The sequence below is a fragment of the Chelmon rostratus genome, chromosome 6 (genome assembly GCF_017976325.1).
Source record: "Chelmon rostratus isolate fCheRos1 chromosome 6, fCheRos1.pri, whole genome shotgun sequence".
Lineage (NCBI taxonomy): Eukaryota > Metazoa > Chordata > Actinopteri > Chaetodontiformes > Chaetodontidae > Chelmon > Chelmon rostratus.
In genome coordinates this window covers 8,025,132-8,044,760 of record NC_055663.1, presented here as the reverse complement: position 1 = coordinate 8,044,760, position 19,629 = coordinate 8,025,132, and the positions used below count along the sequence as shown (strand labels likewise).

The 19,629-nt window shown below is 42.1% G+C and overlaps 2 protein-coding genes across 3 annotated transcripts; one reads left to right on the top strand and one right to left on the bottom strand.

Annotated features, from left to right (window-relative positions):
* The first annotated feature begins 14 nt into the window (after positions 1 to 14).
* klhl36 (kelch-like family member 36) lies at positions 15 to 8,868 on the top strand. Of its 2 annotated transcripts, none has more exons than XM_041938803.1 (9): positions 15 to 314; positions 1,502 to 1,609; positions 2,901 to 3,095; positions 3,329 to 3,451; positions 3,608 to 3,829; positions 4,832 to 5,137; positions 6,473 to 6,700; positions 6,971 to 7,128; positions 7,663 to 8,868. In XM_041938803.1, the coding sequence occupies exons 2-9, from the start codon at positions 1,523 to 1,525 to the stop codon at positions 8,234 to 8,236; spliced, it is 1,893 nt and encodes a 630-aa protein (XP_041794737.1). In that variant the 5' UTR covers positions 15 to 314; positions 1,502 to 1,522; the 3' UTR covers positions 8,237 to 8,868. The 2 variants fall into 2 exon arrangements, with proteins under 2 accessions (XP_041794737.1, XP_041794738.1); XM_041938804.1 differs by lacking the exon at positions 15 to 314 and adding an exon at positions 323 to 1,379.
* zgc:56622 (uncharacterized protein LOC326033 homolog) lies at positions 8,854 to 18,628 on the bottom strand. The gene is made up of 10 exons (XM_041938805.1): positions 18,298 to 18,628; positions 16,143 to 16,319; positions 15,701 to 15,817; positions 15,189 to 15,266; positions 14,785 to 14,901; positions 14,180 to 14,292; positions 12,640 to 12,727; positions 12,466 to 12,549; positions 10,107 to 10,189; positions 8,854 to 10,021 (listed from the first exon to the last, which is right to left on the bottom strand). Exons 1-10 carry the CDS (start codon positions 18,385 to 18,387, stop codon positions 9,988 to 9,990), a joined length of 981 nt encoding a protein of 326 aa, XP_041794739.1. The 5' UTR covers positions 18,388 to 18,628; the 3' UTR covers positions 8,854 to 9,987.
* Positions 18,629 to 19,629: the final 1,001 nt, after the last annotated feature.

Genomic DNA, 19,629 nt, shown 5'->3' with positions numbered 1-19,629 from the left:
ACCGGAAGTGTATTTGTTTACTCAAGCTAGCAAGCTAGCTCGTAGATGATATGCTACATTGTGCAGCGCTGTCTGTGATCTGAGAAAGTATGTATTTACAGGAATATGTCTCTGTAAGCAGAGGCGGTGTTGACAGAGGTCGTTTCAGGCTGCGGGCCACAGCGTGTCATCGTTGAAAAGCGTCGCATCTTGACCGTTTCCTCCAAAAATGCAGCTGCCTGCTCCTCTTGTGCTAAACTGCGGTAACAACAGATGCTATTAAGCTAACTATCTGAGAGTAACCAGATGCCATCTGCTCCACCATACGTCCAAATGTAAGCATTCGCCAGTTTATAACAATGGGAGGTTTCCAGACTGTAAATCAGAAAGTGACTTAACATACATTGTTGTCATTGACTGTGTGACTTAATGTGAGTGTGTGTATTCTCGATTGTCTAGCTAACAGCATGAAGACCAAAACCCTTCACAGCACAGAACGATGCTTCCCGACATCTCCATTTACACATAACGTTTCTGAAGATACGTAGCTTTTCTGGGGCCTCTTGTGTAAATGGTGCGTACGTACTAAAAGTTTGCGTACGCAGGTTTTCACGCACACGCGGGTTGTATAAAAATGTCACTCAAACTGCTAAATGTCTCCAAATGTCTCTAAATAATGGCTCCACTGCAGTTACGCTGCTATGACTGAGAAGCAGTCAATAAAAAACATACTTATGCCCGCTGATACATCAAAATAGTTTGATAATTTATGTGGATGATGGTTAACATGAAAATGCTGTTTTTCATAACCTCCGTAACTTGTCAGGCTGTGAATGAATGAATGAATGAATAAAGTCACTTAGGAGATAGTTCCAGACTCCGCCGCGGTGGTTTGTGCGCCCTCCGCCTCGCTTCAGTAGCTCTGGCTGATTGAACCCAATGAAAACCTACTGAGACTAAATCCCCGCAGACGACGTGGCCTACTCACTGTGCCAAAGCCAAGATCGCCGGTGAACTGGACAGTCTTCATAGTGCGTCCGCTGGGAATAGAATAGGTCACATGTCATGCGTAATTGATCCCGTGCATGGTGTGTAATTAACTAATGTGTAATTTGGCATCCACTGTGATCTCAGACCGTTTTTCCTTGTTGTACTGGTCTCTGATCCGGCTGCATTGCCACTGTGACACTGCGTCAGACCACAAAATAATCCGATTTTTTCCACCTCAGAAATCAGCGCCTCGAACTCATGCTCGGTGTTTTGCAGCAGGATTGGCCACTGTTATGTGGACAGTAGGTCATTTACGGGAAGAGCCAAGGTGGGGTATATGCGCTCAATTTCAGGTTGATTGGGATGTGTAAAGGAAAGGTGTGCAGCACCTGATGGACGCCATGAGTATGGTAGCTATGCACTCTTTTATATGTGAGGCCCCAGGTTCTCACTTCTGTGCAGGATTTATTTACTACCAGGATTGAGGTACAGTTGTAATACCAGCTTGTGTGTGTTTTTGTGTGCCAATTAGATGATGCCAGCTTGAGGGGACATGTCTGGTGCATTATGCATTATGGACAATGGCAAACCGAGCCAGAGCCGTGTGTGTCGGCCCCAGCGGATCAGTGAGTCGTCCAAGGTCAGTGTGTGTTTGTGTCTGTATCGCTGAGACAACTGATCACAGATCTGAACCATACAGTCAGACTCACATACACATACGGTCAAGAAGGGGAGAGGCATTCATGTACTTTTGCAGAGACAGCACAGTGTTTCTCTTCAAGAGACACTATAAACAAGAGTAATTCTCATATACAGAACATGTAACTTTCTGATGATGGAGTACAATGTATAACTGCTTTGCCAGCTCTTTTGTCATCAAATCTGCACCTGTCCATCTGAACATTGCTCCATAATGCCAATAGTGGTCAAAAACTGCACACGGTACATTTAAAGCCGCCATGTTTTTTCATTCATAAAAAAAAAGCATCCCTTCAACATGCAACAACACTACAGCATGATTAAACATTATTTTTTTTTATAGGTCTTCATGTGCAAGATAGCTAAAAAGGACCTGCATATACCTACCATGCATATACATATTCAGAAAAGACAGGTTATCCTAAACAGCTGTGGACTGTCAGTGCCACATGCTTCAACTAGTATACAACGTGATCATTTCAACACCAGTTCCAACACAGACAGACCAGAGAAGTCTGCAAACAAATTAATTTGGTTCTGCTGTTTGTGTCTCTTGGCATCAGCCTTATATGTTCAGACAGCTGGAAGCACATTTACATCCCCTTGAGAGTCACTGTGTGGGTACCTGGACTAGCATCTCGACTATGAGAGGCTGTCCCAGTGTTAATGTTACTGTTCACAAGCCTAAAATATCTTGTTAAGCTCTGAATACTGCAACTATCGGCAGGCTTACGTGTTGACTGCCACCGTAAAAGAACAAATCTTGTTCAGTGTTTTCCCACCAGTCTTTATCAGGCACAAATTAGGACTATGGTCAGCCAGCGTAGCGCTATTTACATTTGGCGAGGCAGCTGACGTACGAAGTAGACCTCAGAATCTTGCCAATATTGTCACAGTGAGTCAAAGGCCGCAGAATTTAACGCATTCAAATCCAAGCAGACACATGCAAGCTAATGTTATACATGTACTGCATTTGATCTAGCAGGAAATCAGTTCTGAGTAAACTGCTTACCATGCTCTCATAATAATCTTATTATACCAAAAAAAGCCACATATTTTGCTGCATTATGATGCACTGATCCACAAATCACCTGTTTTTTACTTGACAGATCTTATACTGCTAAATCCCGGGCAGAAAAGTCAGCAAATCACTTGCAACTGGCTGTAAAGCTAAAGTAGGATGTTTTGATGAGACCTTCCTCGAACCTGTTGTCGGCGTGTTGTGTTGGCAGGTGTTCCGCTGGGTGGATCAGGCTGTGGAGGTGTTGCAGGGCCTCAATGAGCAGCGGCAGCACAGCCAGTTCTGCGATGTGGTGCTGGTGGCAGACGACCAGAGGGTCCCTGCTCACCGAGCCCTGCTGGCCGTCTCCAGCCCGTACTTCCACGCCATGTTCACTTTGGGCATGAGGGAGGAACGCCAGGAGGAGGTACACAGGATGCTGCAAAGAAAAGTTTTGTAGATAATTTGAACAATGGGAGTCTTTGTGTCTTTAGCTCACTTCCTCATTGTGTGTTTCTTCCTTATTTTCTGTACTTAATTTACATACATATAGCGTATTAATAGTAATGTCATTGAGATAACTCCTCCTTGGATGGTGTGCACAGACATTATCATATGTCCACTCCTGATTAACCTCCATTGTCCTCTTTCTGTCTGCAGGTGGAGCTGGTTGGGATGTCTTTCATTGGTCTGAATGCTGTAGTGGACTTCCTGTACAGTGGAGAGCTGCCATTGGATGGAGGAAACATTGACCATGTGCTGGAAGCTGCCCACCTTCTGCAGGTAAAAACTGGACACTTCCTATTCAACACATGATGTTTAATGTACAGAACAGGCTTTTAATCAGAACAAATGGTGGTTTTTGACCATTTAAATTGTAAAGAAATGTAAAAGGTAATGTAGAAATAATGAAAAAAGTTAAAACCTGGTGTTACTCAGGTGTGGCGAGTGGTGGATTTCTGCTGCCAGTACCTGGAGAGGGAGGTGAGTGAGGACAACTACCTGTACCTGCAGGAGCTGGCTCTGCTCTACAGTCTGGAGCGACTCGACACATTCATCGACCAGTTTATCCTCACACGCTTCGCTACGCTCTCTTTCACCCCTGATTTCCTTCGTGACATTCCTTTACACAAACTCACCTCCTACCTCTCCAGTGGCCAGGTAAATCCTCCACATTGTTTATACTGTTTATACTAAAATTATTTGCAGTTTTAAAGTTAAAAACTCTAGATCCACTGTGTACATGAGCTGCTAAAGGACGGGGATAAAGCAAACTGAAAACATATTCATCATATACATGATCAGAACATGTCAGATCAGATAATGTGAGCCCATAAGATAAAGCAAGATCAAGAGTATGGCCCTGACAATGAGTGGGCCCAGTGAGAGAGATAAAAGAACCAATCAGGGATTAAAACTCAGCACTTTTAGAGGTGAAGCAGGCATGAATATTAAAATCGCCTACAATTAAAACCCTCTCTTTTCTGGGTAGCATTATTGATAGGAGCTCTGAGAAATCATCTGTGAAGCCAAAAGAAGGTTTGGGGGTGTTTTGGCGAAAGCTAAAAAGATGACTAAAATGTTCAATGTTCTTTGAAAGAGTAGGAATGGGGCCAGATGTTATAGTTTCTATCACACTTGATCATCAGACCTGTCAAATGGCGTAAAACAATAAGAACAAGAAGGCTGAGCTTCAGAGGGATGGAATATCTGCCAAAAAGGCTGAAAGTTTGTGCAGGTATCTAAATGAAACCACCTAATTTTCTATAAAATATGCTCTTCTCTCAAAATCACAACTGAAGCATAATGTATAAGTTATGTGTACGTATCCTTCAAGTATTTATCTGATTCTCACCACCTAACTAATCACTTTGAGTAGGAACTGGTTAAACCAGTCCTTTAGGACTCTCTGTGTGTCCCCCTGTCTGAAGGTAAGGGGTATGTTGACAGTGGTGAAGGTGGTGGTATGGCTCAGAGCAGGGCGCTGGAAAATTTCCCATATTTTCAAATACTGATTGTGTATACATGATGTCATTAGTTCCGCTGTGTACTTGGCTGCACACGCTCACACTAGCAGTCATATTAGAAGTGACAGTAACAGATGGGTGTAAGCTCATTAGAAGCTACAATAATTAATCTCTGAGCTCCTCTCTTCATCGTCAGGTTCAGCATGACAGCGAGCAGGCGCTTCTCCAGGCCACCCTGCAGTGGCTCAGCCAGAGTCCCGAGCGGACCGCCCACGCCAGACAGCTCCTCTCCCACATCCGCTTCCCTCTAATGCCGATGGGGGACCTCGTGGGCCGGGTGCTGCCGGCGGTGCGGGCCCTGCTGCCGGAGGAGGCCGGCTGCGAGGCGCTGGTGGAGGAGGCTCTGGGGTACCACACCAGGCCCACCGCCCAGCCGCTCCTGCAAACTGGACGCACCACGCTGAGGGAAGGGGTAGAGCAGCTGCTACTGATTGGAGGAGAGGTACAGCTTTGAATCTGTCTCCTGACAGTTTGGGGAAAAACTTTGCTGCTTTTGCTCTAGGTTTGAGACTTGAATCGGACTTGACTGATGAGATACTTGATTCTTTAAGTCAATTTTTTGACTTGGTAATATCTCGTAACAATAAAGACAGCGACTGGCAGGCCTTGCACAGCCATATACCTTTTCTTTGTAAGTATTTGAGACTTGACTTGGACTTGCTACTTTAGTTCCTGAGACGTTGTGACTGTTACTTGTCAGTGTTATATTGTCAAACAACACAAAAAATACAAAAACAACCAAAGCATCTTTCACAATGAAATCTTCAGACCATCATTGAGTAGAACGTAGTAATGTAAAAAAAAAAAGTAGTAGTGTAAAAAAAAAGTCAATGGTTTAATGAATAGTTCAAAAAATGTCTTGATGATCGACACAAAAGACTGAAGGGGCGACTGCGAGTGAACAGGCCAGTTTTACAACTTTCATGTTAGAACATGTTTCTAAAAGTGAGTCTTTCTAAAGGTACAAGATGTAAGATATGACCATGACCATTTTTGTTTAACCCTGTAAGGCCCACTGTTGCAAAATTACAACATCAGATTTAGCTATATTAACAAAAAAAATCTGCAATTGTTTTTTTTTTTTAAAGACCATTTTACATAGTCAGTGGGTCCTATTGTTTAACCCTGCGATGCTATTGGATGGTAAATGAGTTCATAGGTCTGGCCATCAGGCCATGAACCCACAAAACCTGCAAACTTTGGGGGTATTTTGGCTTTACGGGGTTAAAGCATTCAAAAAAAAAAAAGACTTCTTCAACACAATGCGATGATGTAGTAGTTCTGTCATTATGTCAATGAAGTCTCTGCACTGTGTTTCAGATGTATGTGTTGTATTGTGTTGAAGAAGCTCAGGCCTCCCCCCGTAATTACAGTTTAGAGAAGTGTGCAAGTGTTTCACAAGCTCTCTTAGCTTCTTTAGTCCAATACATAACCAATAAGCTCGCAAAATGCCAAGTAAGGAAAATATTCTTGCACCTGTTTTCCTCATTAAACAGAAAAGTACAACTCATCGCAAAACACACTTCATTCAAACTCAACAGAAGAAGAAAACTCACTAAAAAGGTCTTTGTTTATCTTTCCACTGTCCCAACAACATGGGCAGCAGTTAACAGTTGTGGTGAGATGCTGCCCCCTATTTGTTTGGAGTGACCCTCGACGCAGGTGGACATATCTTACACATTGTGCCTTTAATGGCTCTGCCTAACATTAGCTACAGTAAACTCCTTAAATTTAGCGGAACAGAAACTCATTAGATCTCCTCTCTTTACTTTCCAAGGTGTCAGAGCGTGGAGAGGAGCTAAGTGCCAATGTCTGCCGGCTGGACGGTGAGTCGGGAAGCTGGGAGGTGGAGACGGAGCTGCCGGCCCAGCGGAGCCACCACTGCCTGGCAGTGCTGGGGGGCTTCATCTTCGCTGCCGGCGGCAGCTCGTCCAGGGACAATGGTGGAGACGCCGCCTGTAATCTACTGTACAGATACGACCCCCGCCACAATCAGTGGACCAGGGTACTGTACCAAAGAGCCGGTTCTGTTCTCCTAATTGATAACTTTTCTGTTCGCAAACATGCAGAGCACAGCATGCTACTTGGGAGGATTTTAAGCACAAAAGTGCCAGAACATTAAAGAAGGGAGGTAATCTGAGAAGGTATCAGGGTAAAAGTAAATTCCCAACCCTCCAGCTGCCATTATTTATTCTTTTATTATCTCTTGCTTCCTGTTTGTTGTCTGTTAGCAGCCAAGAAGCCCAAAGACAATAACAGTGTGCTGCTTTTCCAGGGTGCTCCAATGAACCAGCGGCGAGTGGATTTTTACTTGGGGGCGGTGGGAGAGTGCCTGATCGCTGTGGGTGGGAGGAACGACACTGGAGCTTTGTCGTCTGTGGAGGTTTATTGTCCCGCTGAGGACTGCTGGTCGTATGTGGCCGGACTGCCCAGGTAACACATACAATTTCTCTTACCGATGGGTTGAATGAAATTCTGGGGGGCGGTGTTTAAATTTTTTTTTTTCTTGAGAGCTCAATAAATTAGTGTGTTAAAAGAAAAACTGAGACCAGCTGAGCCTGATTATGTGCAGTTAATGCTGATGGAAGCTGACCTAAGCCTGACAGACTACAGCCCATAGAAAAAGTTGTGTCCTTAAGAGGCCACTGTGCAGATGACACTTTAGGAATTGAAATGTCCTTTTCTCTGGCAACAAATGTGGGTCAATATTGAAATGTTTTCATCCCATTTGAAGCTGAAGTTGTCAGTCCAGTTTTCAATCATGCAACTCTTTTGTTTATTGTTATGTAATGTGTGGCATAACAGCGTCAGGGCTGCTTGCATGGCTAGAGACATTTAGTCATTAGTCATCATACTTCTTGAGAACCTATTTGTTGTTTTGCCAGCATTTTGTTTCTTTATCATAGTATCAAGTTCTATGACTCTTTAAGTTTAACACTCCTACATTTTGATTTCTGTCTTTTCTAGGTTTACTTACGGCCATGCTGGCACCGTCCACCGTGGCATAGTCTACATCTCAGGCGGTCACGACTATCAGATCGGCCCATACCGCCGAGATGTCCTGAGTTATGATCCGTCACGGGACAGTGATGTGTGGGTAGAACGCCAGGCCATGTCTCTGGCCCGGGGCTGGCACTGCATGGCCTCCCTCAACCACCTCATCTATGCCATTGGGGGCAGCGATGACCACGAAGACACCACAGAGCGCTTTGACATCCTGCAGGTGGAGGCCTACGACCCGCACAGTGGCCAGTGGACCCGGGTGGCGCCGCTGCTGCTGCCCAACAGCGAGGCAGGGCTTGCAGTCTGGGCAGGGAGGATCTATGTGCTTGGGGGCTACAGCTGGGAGAGTATGGCGTTCTCCAGAGCCACTCAGGTGTACAACCCCGACAAGGGGTCATGGTCCAGAGGGCCAGACCTGCCAAAGCGCATCGCAGGAGCTTCCGCATGCGTGTGCACTGTGAAGCCTTCGCCATCGTCATCCTCTCCGGAGAAGAAGAAGATAGGACGAGGGGTGAAGGGAATATCACACCCCACGTAACAACAGTGACTTTCTCTTTGTCCAAAAATACAAGGCCTGCAGAGACTGGCAGAGACAGAGCCTGGTACATACATCTGATCCAAAACCTCCAAGAGATACATTATGTTACATGAGTATTAGAAGCATTTTGTCACCAGAGGCACTGCAGCATCGCACCAAGGGAGAGGACGAGCGATAATGCTAAACACTGAATTAACCAGAGTTTTCTTTGATAAAGAACACCTGATGTGTTTTGACTACAACTACAGTAAATGAGTGGCAGTGTTTGTAGACATTTACATTCACAGCTACATAGATGAAGATAGCAGTTAATTTTGTGTCCTTGGTACAGTAGATACTAAAATATGTATTAGCACTCTGTCCTTTTGAAGTCCAGATATGGGAGCTCGTGGATGCTCAAAGGCCGGATGGTGGGTATGAAGTGCAAACCTGCAGGACGGGCTGCAGGGTGGGAGTGGCACTCTGGCACTCCTGTCCGCGCTGTGGACAAACCTACACCTGCACACAGGAAAGCCACCCGGACGGATGACTTAAAACTGGGCGTACCAGCAGATTCTTTTGTACAATGCTGATTGTTTGGAGCCGTTAAAAAAAAAAAACACGAGTTCAATGCAGTGTCTTTATTTTGGAATGTAGGCTACACATAACATGACAGCATGGCATGTAGCAACGACTCTGTTACCACAGTTAACCAGTTGTTAACTAGCAGACAAGTGTCTGTTTGTGTTAAATCTTATTAAATATTTAATATTTCCAACCCTTGTTTGATTGTGATGTTTCAAAGTTTGATCAATGATTTTTTCCACGTCCTCTACATAGATCATATGGTGAGGGTGCTGACTTTTTGCCAGGGATGTGCAGCTTTAACCACAGCCTTTTGGCACGATATCTCGCATGAAATGAGCAGACACATATTTTAAGATTTGAGTCAGCTGAAGGCATGAAAAAGTCAACCAGAGACAGCTTTTTTAACCAACTTATGGCGCTAACATTAGCTTAATTAGCCAGCTAGATACAGTTGATAAAAATCTGCCTCCAACAGCTGTCATTACAGCCAGCACAACAACAGTCAGCAACTAGATAAATAAGCTGCTTTTGTCCGGTTCATCAGCTGCTAAATCTGCCACTGTCGTAAACTGCGTATGTGCATAAGAATCTCCGTACAAGAACTACAGTTGATTAACATGCTGGATGCCTGACAGACGCATTTGTTGCTGTTCCACTGTCAGATATTGGGTCAGGTGACCACCGTGGTGGGCCACAAGCCCAGAATAATCAGTGATGTCCCTGAGAATCCTCATTCCAGCTCCAAGGTCAGGCTGCCTTGCAGGACTAAAAGCATTAGAACTGACATTGTCTAACAGAGATATTGTCACCACCGCCTCTAGAGTACAAAACTCCACTCATTTTCAAGGTCCATCCAGAAATGCCCTCCTTCGCACATCACACTTATTCAGAGAGTGTATGGAATGAAATTAGAGTGTGATTATGTGAACACAAACATACAGTATTTTATTCATAACAGGAAATATTAGAAAAGTAAGCATCACAGTTTTCAGCACAATAGAAAAGAGCTTATCAACACCCTGATATTCATTACACATTCATATTTTCACTCTTCAGATTCACCTTCACATTCCTTCATTATTCGGTAAACAAGTCAGTGATGAATTACTGTAGGTAGACTGCATGTAGCTCGCCCAGTTGATGCTCGTGGTATCAGTGGATCCAGTCTGCTGTCTTTCCTCTCCTCATACAAAGGGATAATACGGATGAGACTTGACCCTGAGAAACAGAAAAACAAGCATGACTGTGAAAATAGCCGCACCTCGAGGATGACTGCTGCTACAATGGCTGCGCGTTGACGTACTCTTCGAGCATGCAGGCTTTCCATCCTCGGTCCAGTCCTCTCAGTGCTCGCATGTCTTCGTCTGTCAGACTGAACTCAAAGACCTGCACAAAACAGCACCAGCAGTGGATTGTACAGACAGCTGCAGTGAGGGGACTCAGCACATCAACTTTTCTCATTACACACACTTGAGTTTCATTGATTCGTTTACTGCACTGGAAAGATTTCATTGAAAAAAGTGTCGACTTTTTGAGTACCAATACTGCAGGCTCTATGATGATGTGTAGTTAACCACTCAGCCCACTCCTGGTGATAAACATCTCAAAGCAATTAACAGTTCAAGGAGGTTCGTCTCAAAGATTAGAAGTACAAAGGCTTTAGTAAGAAGTGGAGGATATGAATACTGCCCCTCTCCCGTGGGAGAGCTTTTATATCTTTACTCTTCAAACATCAAGAGGGCTGAATCCAGACCGTGAAAAAGCTTTTTTTTTTTTTTTTAATTCAAGTTTAGATTTATTTCAGGCAAAGCTTCTTGTTGTTATTGATCCTCAACCGTGACTGTTAAAAGTGAAATAAAATGCAAGTGTGCAGGTCTTCTGAACTGACGTTATTGGGTTGTATGTATCCACTTTATGATGCTTTCAGAGAGGCTTGCAGTCAGAGCACAGGCACAATGTTTTTCAATTATGCTGTTTTTTTTAAATAGCGTCGCACCCACGTGACGTGCGTATAATAACACCCCTTCAAGAAGTCCACCATTTTGGTTCAGACTGAATATCTCAACTTCTATTGGCTGTATTGCCTTGAAATTATACATATTCATGGCCCCCGAGGATGAATCCTACTAACTTTGGTGATCCTCTGACTTCCTCTAGCATTACCATGAGGTTCATGGTTGTGGTTTTGGGTGAAATGCCTTGACAGCTGTTGGATGGACTGCTGTGAAATTCATTCACATTCCTCAGCATAATAACTTCCTTTGACATATCATCTAGCTTATTGTTGTACTTTCTGACTATAGCTGATGTATCCGGTTTATATTACTATTACTATTACTATTGTATGACACAAAATAGCCTTTTTTTGTTTTTTGTTTCTTGATATCCAGTTAATGAACTGGCACTTACAGTCTCCTGTAGGCTAAAATTTTGGCAGGGACTACATCATTTACCAAGGAATATTAATTATTCATTATAAGATCTTTTTTTTTTGTATTCTATTTTATTTAATTTTTATTTGCAATAGTGGCAGCTGAAGAGAGACAGGAAATGCAGGGAGAGAGGGGATGACATGCAGCAAAGGACCCCAGCCTAGAATCGTACCCTGGCTGCTGCAGTAAGGACTCTTAATACATGGTGCACGCTCTAGGAGGTGGTACCAGGGGTACCTAGAGACAACTATTTTTATATAAGCCAATCATACTTAGCATTCATGTGAACATTTTATTTAAGCAGCTGAGGATGCAGCATCTGTTCTGCAGTCATTTTGCTTCATGTATTATTAGTTTTTTGTTGTGAAAGGTTTTTGACCTTTTAAGCGGCACTAAACAATATGAACATATTTAAAAGTGAATTCAGTGACTTTGTACTGACAAACCCACAGAGAAATATCATCTGACTTTGCCATTTCCCTCAGCTCTGGAGAGCTCTTTCTCATCTTTAAGCTCATTGTTTTGGTTCGGCCCGCACCTTTACTGCTTTAGTTCAGCCTCACGCTTCTCGTCAACCTTGCTTCCAGCCACAGCAAGCAGCTGTTTTCAGTGAAGAAAGCTCAGATAAACCAGCTGTACAGCACTTGCGAAGCACCAAATGGCAGACAGACATAATTAGAGACTACCCAGTGAACACAGTGGAGCATTTAGCTGCTAATGAACCAGATAAATTTCTCTGGAGGTGGTGGCAGACACAGAGTGATGTGAATATTGGACTTATATCCATCAGGAAGACAGAAACAGTTCACAGAATAACGTACAGAGTACTTTCTTTTGCAAACGTTTTCCAGTTTAAACTTTAGAGGCTGGTCATATGTCAGCAGCATGTTTCCTGGTTGTTCTGCTCCCCAAAGTGACTAAAAATCAATGAAGAAGGGTTTTAAATAAAGGCATATTAAAAAAATAGTAGGTCTTGTTTTTCAAAAACTGGATTTGGTGTGAGCTCTGTTGGGCCACAGCTGCATCTGTCAGGAAGTGGCATTCTGCAGTTTCCCCAAAGCAACCAAATAACGCAAACATCCACACTCTGTGAGGAGTGAACAATGGCTAATGAACACACTATTATCACAGAGAACAAAGCAAAGTGGGCGCTAAAGAAAGTGTGCAATTGCTACGAGTGAGCGTGAGAGATAGGAGCAGAAAGTGGATAAAACTTAGAGCGGTTTTCACCTTTGTGTTTTCAAGGATGTGATGAGGCTTGTCACTCTTAGGGATGACTGCAACACCCTGCTGCACGTGGTACCTCAGCAATACCTGGGAGCACACCGCTGTTACAGACAAAGAAATACACACACACAAACACACACACGTTCACACCTTTTCAATACACTTACTCACACTGACCTGTGCAGGGCTGTGTCTGTGCTTCTTGGCTATCTCTGCAACTACTGGGTCCTCCAGGAGCTTATGTGGATCCGCGTCTTCTCTTATTCTGTGACAGGCAAGATAAAATGCTCAGAGGAATTTTAAATCATGATTTTTTTTTTTTCATTTTTAGGCTCAATGGGTAGCCCAGCAAGTGCAACGGCAGAAAGAGACAAAGATACCTCTGAGCAACAGCCAAATGAGAATAGAAGAAATCAGCAGTCATGGGCAAAAGAAATTGGAAGCTTAGCATCAAGGTACGTGCAGAATCAACTCAGAACAGGTTCCTGTTTCAGTGTCAAGTGTACAAAAATTACTCTGTCAAGCTGGGATTAACAGCAGTGTTGATTTACCCCTTTCTTAAAACTTCAAAATAAAAACAGGAGGTTAGTCCCGGGTTAGCACCATTGAAATTGGATTACAGGATATCAGCTGAACATACTGTGGACTGACAAATCACAGCTTTACACCATTCTGGTTCAATAATAATAATAGTTTTTTTTTTTTTGGACTGGAAAACAAATTCAAAATTAAAGGACGTCCAAGGGAGATGGTTATAATGATGTTCTCCCCTGTCACGCATCAGAAGTTTTAATCTTTTTCATTCTTCTTCTTCTTCTTTCTGAGCCAAAACGATGCAAAACATAAATAATACATTTGATGTCTGAATTTTGCTGTTTGTATGTATGTTAAAATAACTCTTATTGAAGGAAAGAAGAAAAACGGACAATTACTATGGTTTGTGACTCGTCCAACTGAACAAACTGTTTTTCATTGTGACATGAATTTTCCATGCCATGTTAAAAATGTCACAGCACAGGAAGATAAGTGATGAGGTGTTCTGCATGTTAGTGTTGTGGCAGCATAAACCAGCAAACTATCACATGAAAACAGTGCTTTGAAGGACACTCCTACTGACTGTAGTTACATCTGTGACTGAGTGTCAACAACATGACAATAAAAAAGATTCAGTTCGTAAAGATAAAAAGCTAAATTCTTGTACTTTAACATGTTTTCCATTTCATCATAACACAGTAAATACATAGATGGAAAGGAAATGGATACTCTGTAACAATGTGTATTGTATTTCACTTTGTATTTATTTAGCTGTTTTAAATATTCCATACTGCAGACCAACATTTATCCTATTTGTAAGTAAATGAAATTAAAGAGTAGATGGAAAATTTTGAACTCTCATAACTGATGTGAAGATGTCAAAGGGTTAGTTTTAGGATGATGGATAATATTATGCACTACTACAACTTCGGTTGGGATTTGGCGCTATATAAATAAAATTGAATTGAACTGAACTGTAACACCTCACAAGTTATCTGATTCGTTTATAAGCACTCATGTTAACTGTGCATAATAAACAATAATGTGTCCTTTATGGATCAGAAAATGATCCCTGAGCATGATCACACCCAAGTTTATGATATCAACAGAAGCATTCAGGTTGATTCATTTATAATCATCAGTCTGAGTCAGTGGAGTGTGTGAGTGACGCCATGTGTCTTACAGCTTTGGGGATCTCGCAGGTGAGCCAAAGGGGCTGTAGGCAGTCAGGGCAATGTTTTTAGATTTACAGAATTCTACCAGCTCTGTCTGCACCAGGTAGGGATGTAGCTCCACCTGTGAATGATATAACGCCAGATAAAAGGTGAGCACATATGGAGGCTGATGGAGAGAGTTCTGTAAGAGCTGGGTAAGTTTCTGAACTTGGCTTTAAAGTCAGCTGTTGAGCAGATCCAAAATTCAGTTCCAGGAAGCTCTCCCTAAAGAGCAATGAACAAAACATAGCATTACGATAAGCTGGGTGCACCACACATTTTCACATATTCTCATTTTATTCTTATTCCTGGAACGACATTTCAGTCCTGCACAGGAACAGATTCTAAATCCAACTTATAACCAGATTGATTGCTGATGGTCTTTTTCCTCTATTATATTCTTCTATTGTCTTACAAAGGCCATCAGTTAATTGCCAACAACCCAACTGACTAGAACTACTATTTTACCTTATACCGTCAAACTTGGAGTATGCAGGTACAAGGAAATCAAAAAGAAATTGGATGAACAGACTTTCTCCTGCTTATGTCAATAAAGTAGCTGAATATTCAGTACCTGATTGACAGCGGGAGGCACCCTGCACAGAGCAAGAAGTCTCTCCAGCTGCAGGATGTTGAAGTTGGACACCCCAATGCTCTTCACCTTCCCTGAGGCTTGCAGAGTTTCCATCCCCTGCAAACACGACAACAGACAGCCACAGTTAAAAAAAAAACAAACGTCATCTATCCTCTCAAAAAGGCTTTTGCGGTTTAACAGAAAAAATTAAAAATCTCGTTCCCATACCAGGTGGATGAAGTATGTTTGATTTAAAACTAGACAAAAACAAATCACTCTTGAAGGAAATCCGACAAACTTTTTATTTTCTGTTTTTCTGTCACTGGCATGACAACTTGAAGTGAGGCTATATAAATTTAAACAACAGAAACCACTGAAACCAGAGTGGGTACATGTGTTCTTACCCTCCATACGTCTATATAGTCAACGTCAGAGGTCAGCATCTTTCCATCCTTCTTTGGGAAAAGCTCATCATCCACTTTCTAGGAAGAGATGTAAGGGAAACAGTCAATTGTCAAGTGTTTGAAGGCAAAGATACACCGTGTGTCCTTTCCTCAACTCTTTCAAGGATATTTAGCAAATTTATTTAAATTAACATTTGTATGCATGTGTACTTGTTGTCGTTGGTGGAGACCAAATCAGAGTAATACTGAAGTCAGCAACTGTTGGCTTATATGTCAGCCATAGCAATGTGACACGCCATTAGTGTCTCAGAGCTATTCTCTGTGTTTGGTTTGGAGGGGCTCGACACCCTGATGGTCAAGAATCATTTGATGCAGCTCCAAAAGATTTATTGTTGTGGCAGAGTCTTGCGTAAACAGACTTTACAGGCCAAAAATGTCACACTCGGATCAATCATTTTTTCCCTGCCTGGGGTAAGGGCAGGAGAAAAGATATTTTGGATGTTACGCTCAACCTTTAGGCCAACAGGGAAATGCACAAGGTAAAGATCCAGGTAGTCCAGCTGGAGATCATTCAGGGACTTATTCAGGCACACAGGGATGTCTTCTGGGGCATGATAGGTACACCACAGCTATATATAAAAAAAACACAGAACAGCAGGGTTAACAGAAGACTAAGATATGATATATGATATATAAGGCAGCTTATTAAGCATTACAAGACTAAAAGTCCAGCGCTTGATAATGCCTATTCTAAAATATAGTACTTACATCTTATTTGAATAAATCAGAAAACATTCCTTTTATCTGCGTGTAAGGTTCAATCAGGTTCAATTTCTACTCATTGCAATTCAGAAAGGACAAAACATCTCAGTTGTGTGGACAATTGAGATGTAATTCCCCCAGCTCGTGTTGCACTCTGGCTCAGCTGTAACACCTGTTCTCCTCAGCACCCACCTTACTGACGATGAACATGTCCTGGCGCCTGATGATGCCTTGCTGCATCTTGGATTGCAGAGCCTTGCCAATATCAACTTCATTTTTGTAGCTGTACGCGGTGTCTATGTGGCGGTATCCAGCTGCAATGGCAGTCTCTACTGCACCCTGGATTGAGGTGCGGGGGAAAAAGGAAGACTGCAAAAGGAATAGCAACATTTTAGCATTTTTTAAAAATCTCTGCCTGTATTCTCAGTAATGTTCTGTTTCTGGTCCTTATGGTAATACAGTGATTATATCAGCACTGTAGTGTGATTGGAGAAATAGTTATTCACTTTCTCACTGAGAGAAGATCAATAGCACTGTCGTGCTTGTCTGTTAAATATGGAGCTAGATCTAGCAGCTGGTTAGCTTAGCTTAGCATAAAGACTGGATAAAGGGGCATATTGTCAGCCTAACTCTGTCCAATACTAACAAAATTTGCCTGATTGTGGAGTGAGGTTGCCAGGAAGTCACTGTACCCACAGTGTAACCCTGACCAAACAATGTCATTTTTAGTTAAATGTTTTTCCAAAAATATCACTTTTATTATATAACTATTCCTAAAAGGATTTACCAAGTTCAAGGTAGAATTGAATAAGATTAGCTTTATTACCCCTAAAGTGAAAATGCTACCGTGGGACAAAATCAAATGCAACATAAAAATTAGCAATAAATGGCAGTAAAACAGAGTAGCACAGGAACAGCATGCACATCTTGCAGAAACAGAAACAGCCAGACAGTTAGATCAGGTTGAAAAAGTCATACCACAGAGTTGCATATAGTAGGTCTTTGTCTGAGTTTTTGGTGCAGTAAGCAATGGGAAGTGTTTGGGGCATTGAACTATTTTTCCATTGTTGCACACCACATCCATTAATAGATTTATAGCAAGCACCAGTACTGTAAAATCTAGAAAAGCTATTTAAGGTTGGGGTTAGGGTCAAATTTATCTATACAGTGGTTTTCACAGACAGAAGTCACAAAGTGTTTTTCATGGCCAATATAAAATATTCCAAAATGAAATCATAAAAGATGAAGTGACCACCTGAGCCTCTTACATAATGAAGAAACAAATTCATAATAATGCAAAAATAGATAAACATTTAAATATATACATGCATATATAACATAACGAAATACATAAAATGCATGAGCAATGTTAAATCTGCTTATCATCCATCCCAAGGACAGCAAATGTAAAGAGAATGACAGGGGCCCCAGAACCGAGCCCTGCAGGACACCACAAGACTCCTCTCCTGAGTGGAGAGGAGTCAGACGCAGAGTGTCCAATAGAGATGGTCAAGCTTCTGTCAGTGAGGTAGGATGGAAGTGCAGCGATGTCCTTGGCATATTTTAATGCCTCTGTTCCACAAAAAAGTGTCCTCAATAAAGTGTCTATGTGTAAACTTGTGGATAGTTATCCTGTAATCCTGTTTGCAAGGTTAGCACCAGCACTATTTTGGAGTTTTCCAAAAAGTTTTCAGTGTCCTTATACTGCTTGTGTGTGGACAAAAGGCCAAAACACATTAAAAAAAGCTATGTTTGTTCTGAGAAATAACTTTGTATGTGTGACTGGGCATCAATCTCTCTTGGCACACTAACATCCCGGAGTCTTGTCATCACAGTGAAGTTGCCAGGTATCAAAGGAAGACTAAGGAAGTCATATTTTGTTTTTTATAGGCATTACACAAACAAGGTACGTGTTAATTGGTGAGTGGTAGAAGTGCCCATGGTCATATTTGTAAGACTGGTCACAGCGAAGCTAGCTGTTTCCCTGTGCTTCCAGTTATTATGCTAAGCAAAGGTAAGTGAATTGACTCACAGTTCTTATTTTCATCTAACTCTCAGCAAGAAAGCAAAATAAGCTTATTTCCGAAAATTTCAAACTATTCATTCAGTAAAGGAGACAGGATCTGTTTGCAGCCGATTCCTCTGTCAAGGACAACCAATCAGAAGTAGTATTTTCAATTGCCTTCCTATGTAGACTTCATTCAGTAAACACTTTCACCTCAATGCATGTGTCTTAAAAGAATCATTGAGAACATTACTCTTATGCAGCAGTATGTAAGAAAACACAATGATGGTAGCCGGATTGTTTACAGTAAAAAACAGATATAGGAATGAGTGTTGAAGCTACCTTCCATGTCCCCAGACCCAAAGCTGGCATTCGAGTGCCATCATTCAGCTCTATGGTCCTGGCCACCTGTGTGTCCTCCATGGAGTACATTTAACCACTGCTGGAGAGAAACAAAATGAGAAACTCTGCGCACACTAGTACACTGTCAGAGCTTTCCTCTTCCTCTTTTTCCCTCAAGCTGCAACTGCTGAGTCAACGTCCTTTTTCTTTGCTGAGTTCATTTCTCTGTGTCATGTGTCCTTCTTTCCTTCTCTCTTTTTCTCCCCCTTTCTCTTTCTTTCTCTCTCCTCTTCCTGCCTTATCAGTTCTGCAGTTAATTATTGGACAACGCACAAAGTACTTCACCGCTGAAGTGAAGTATTTGTGCGTATACACAGTAAGTGAGGAGGAGCATGTTGCAAAGGTCACTCTTCTCATAGGGGTAGAGCAGCACACACACATGAACACACACACCACACACACAGGCAGGGTCACATTGGAAGAAAAATCTGCTGTAATATTTCCAGTTCAGCATTAGGTGGCAATATTGTATTACTGAACTGTTGATGTTGATTTGAAGGAAAAAGACTTTCATTCATTCATTTCATTTCATTCTTCCATTCTCCAAATATAATAATAATAGTAATGAAGAGTTCATTTGTAAAAACAGATTTTTATTGCAAGGATGTCAAGGTCCCGAAAAGGAGATTGTGCAGTAGTATTGTGATCAATTTTCTGGATGTTTTATTTTTAAGAAAAAAATGCTGATTTCCTTTTTTTCAATGAGAATATTCAAGACTGGATTACCAATGGCCAATATGATTATTGAAAATATGTTTAGACTCCTAATTATTAATCTGAAGGGATGAGGGCCTTGAGGTGGTCCTGCATTATTACCTGTCTTTACCATCCTCTTGTAGGGGGGCCCTGTGTCAACATTGACAATGTGCATCTCAAAAAATAAATGTGTTTAACTAAAATGAACAAAAACAGGTGGTCTCTAGGGTCTCTAGGTTTTTTATACCTTGGGGCCCTCTAACAGGTTAATGCCATCTTGTGAGTATTTATTAGTTTCTTGGGGATGTGAGCATTTCATTTTAGCTTCTGTTATCATTTGTTATTTAAAGATTTTATTGTAAACGTTGGGGGGACATTTTTGACCCTCTTATGGCATGAGATAAAAAGTTAGAGGACCACCAAAGTTTTAACAGTTCAGCCTGAGAGGGATCTGTGCAACTGCTGTCAAGACATTTCACCCACGTATGTCAGCGTCATGGCGGTGCTAGAGGAATCGTCGGGGAATCACCAAAGGCCTTACCTGTAGAGAGTGAAGGAGAATTTGATCATCTGAAG

Coding starts and splice junctions, on each gene's coding strand:
- zgc:56622 (XM_041938805.1), bottom strand. CDS start 18,387: ATGTACTCCATGGAGGACACACAGGTGGCCAGGACCATAGAGCTGAAT. Junction 16,320..18,297: donor TGGGTCTGGGGACATGGAAG/GTAGCTTCAACA, acceptor TTCCTTTTGCAG/TCTTCCTTTTTCCCCCGCAC. Junction 15,267..15,700: donor ATTTCCCTGTTGGCCTAAAG/GTTGAGCGTAAC, acceptor ATCTCTTCCTAG/AAAGTGGATGATGAGCTTTT.
- klhl36 (XM_041938803.1), top strand. CDS start 1,523: ATGTCTGGTGCATTATGCATTATGGACAATGGCAAACCGAGCCAGAGC. Junction 3,830..4,831: donor CCTACCTCTCCAGTGGCCAG/GTAAATCCTCCA, acceptor CTTCATCGTCAG/GTTCAGCATGACAGCGAGCA. Junction 7,129..7,662: donor TATGTGGCCGGACTGCCCAG/GTAACACATACA, acceptor TGTCTTTTCTAG/GTTTACTTACGGCCATGCTG.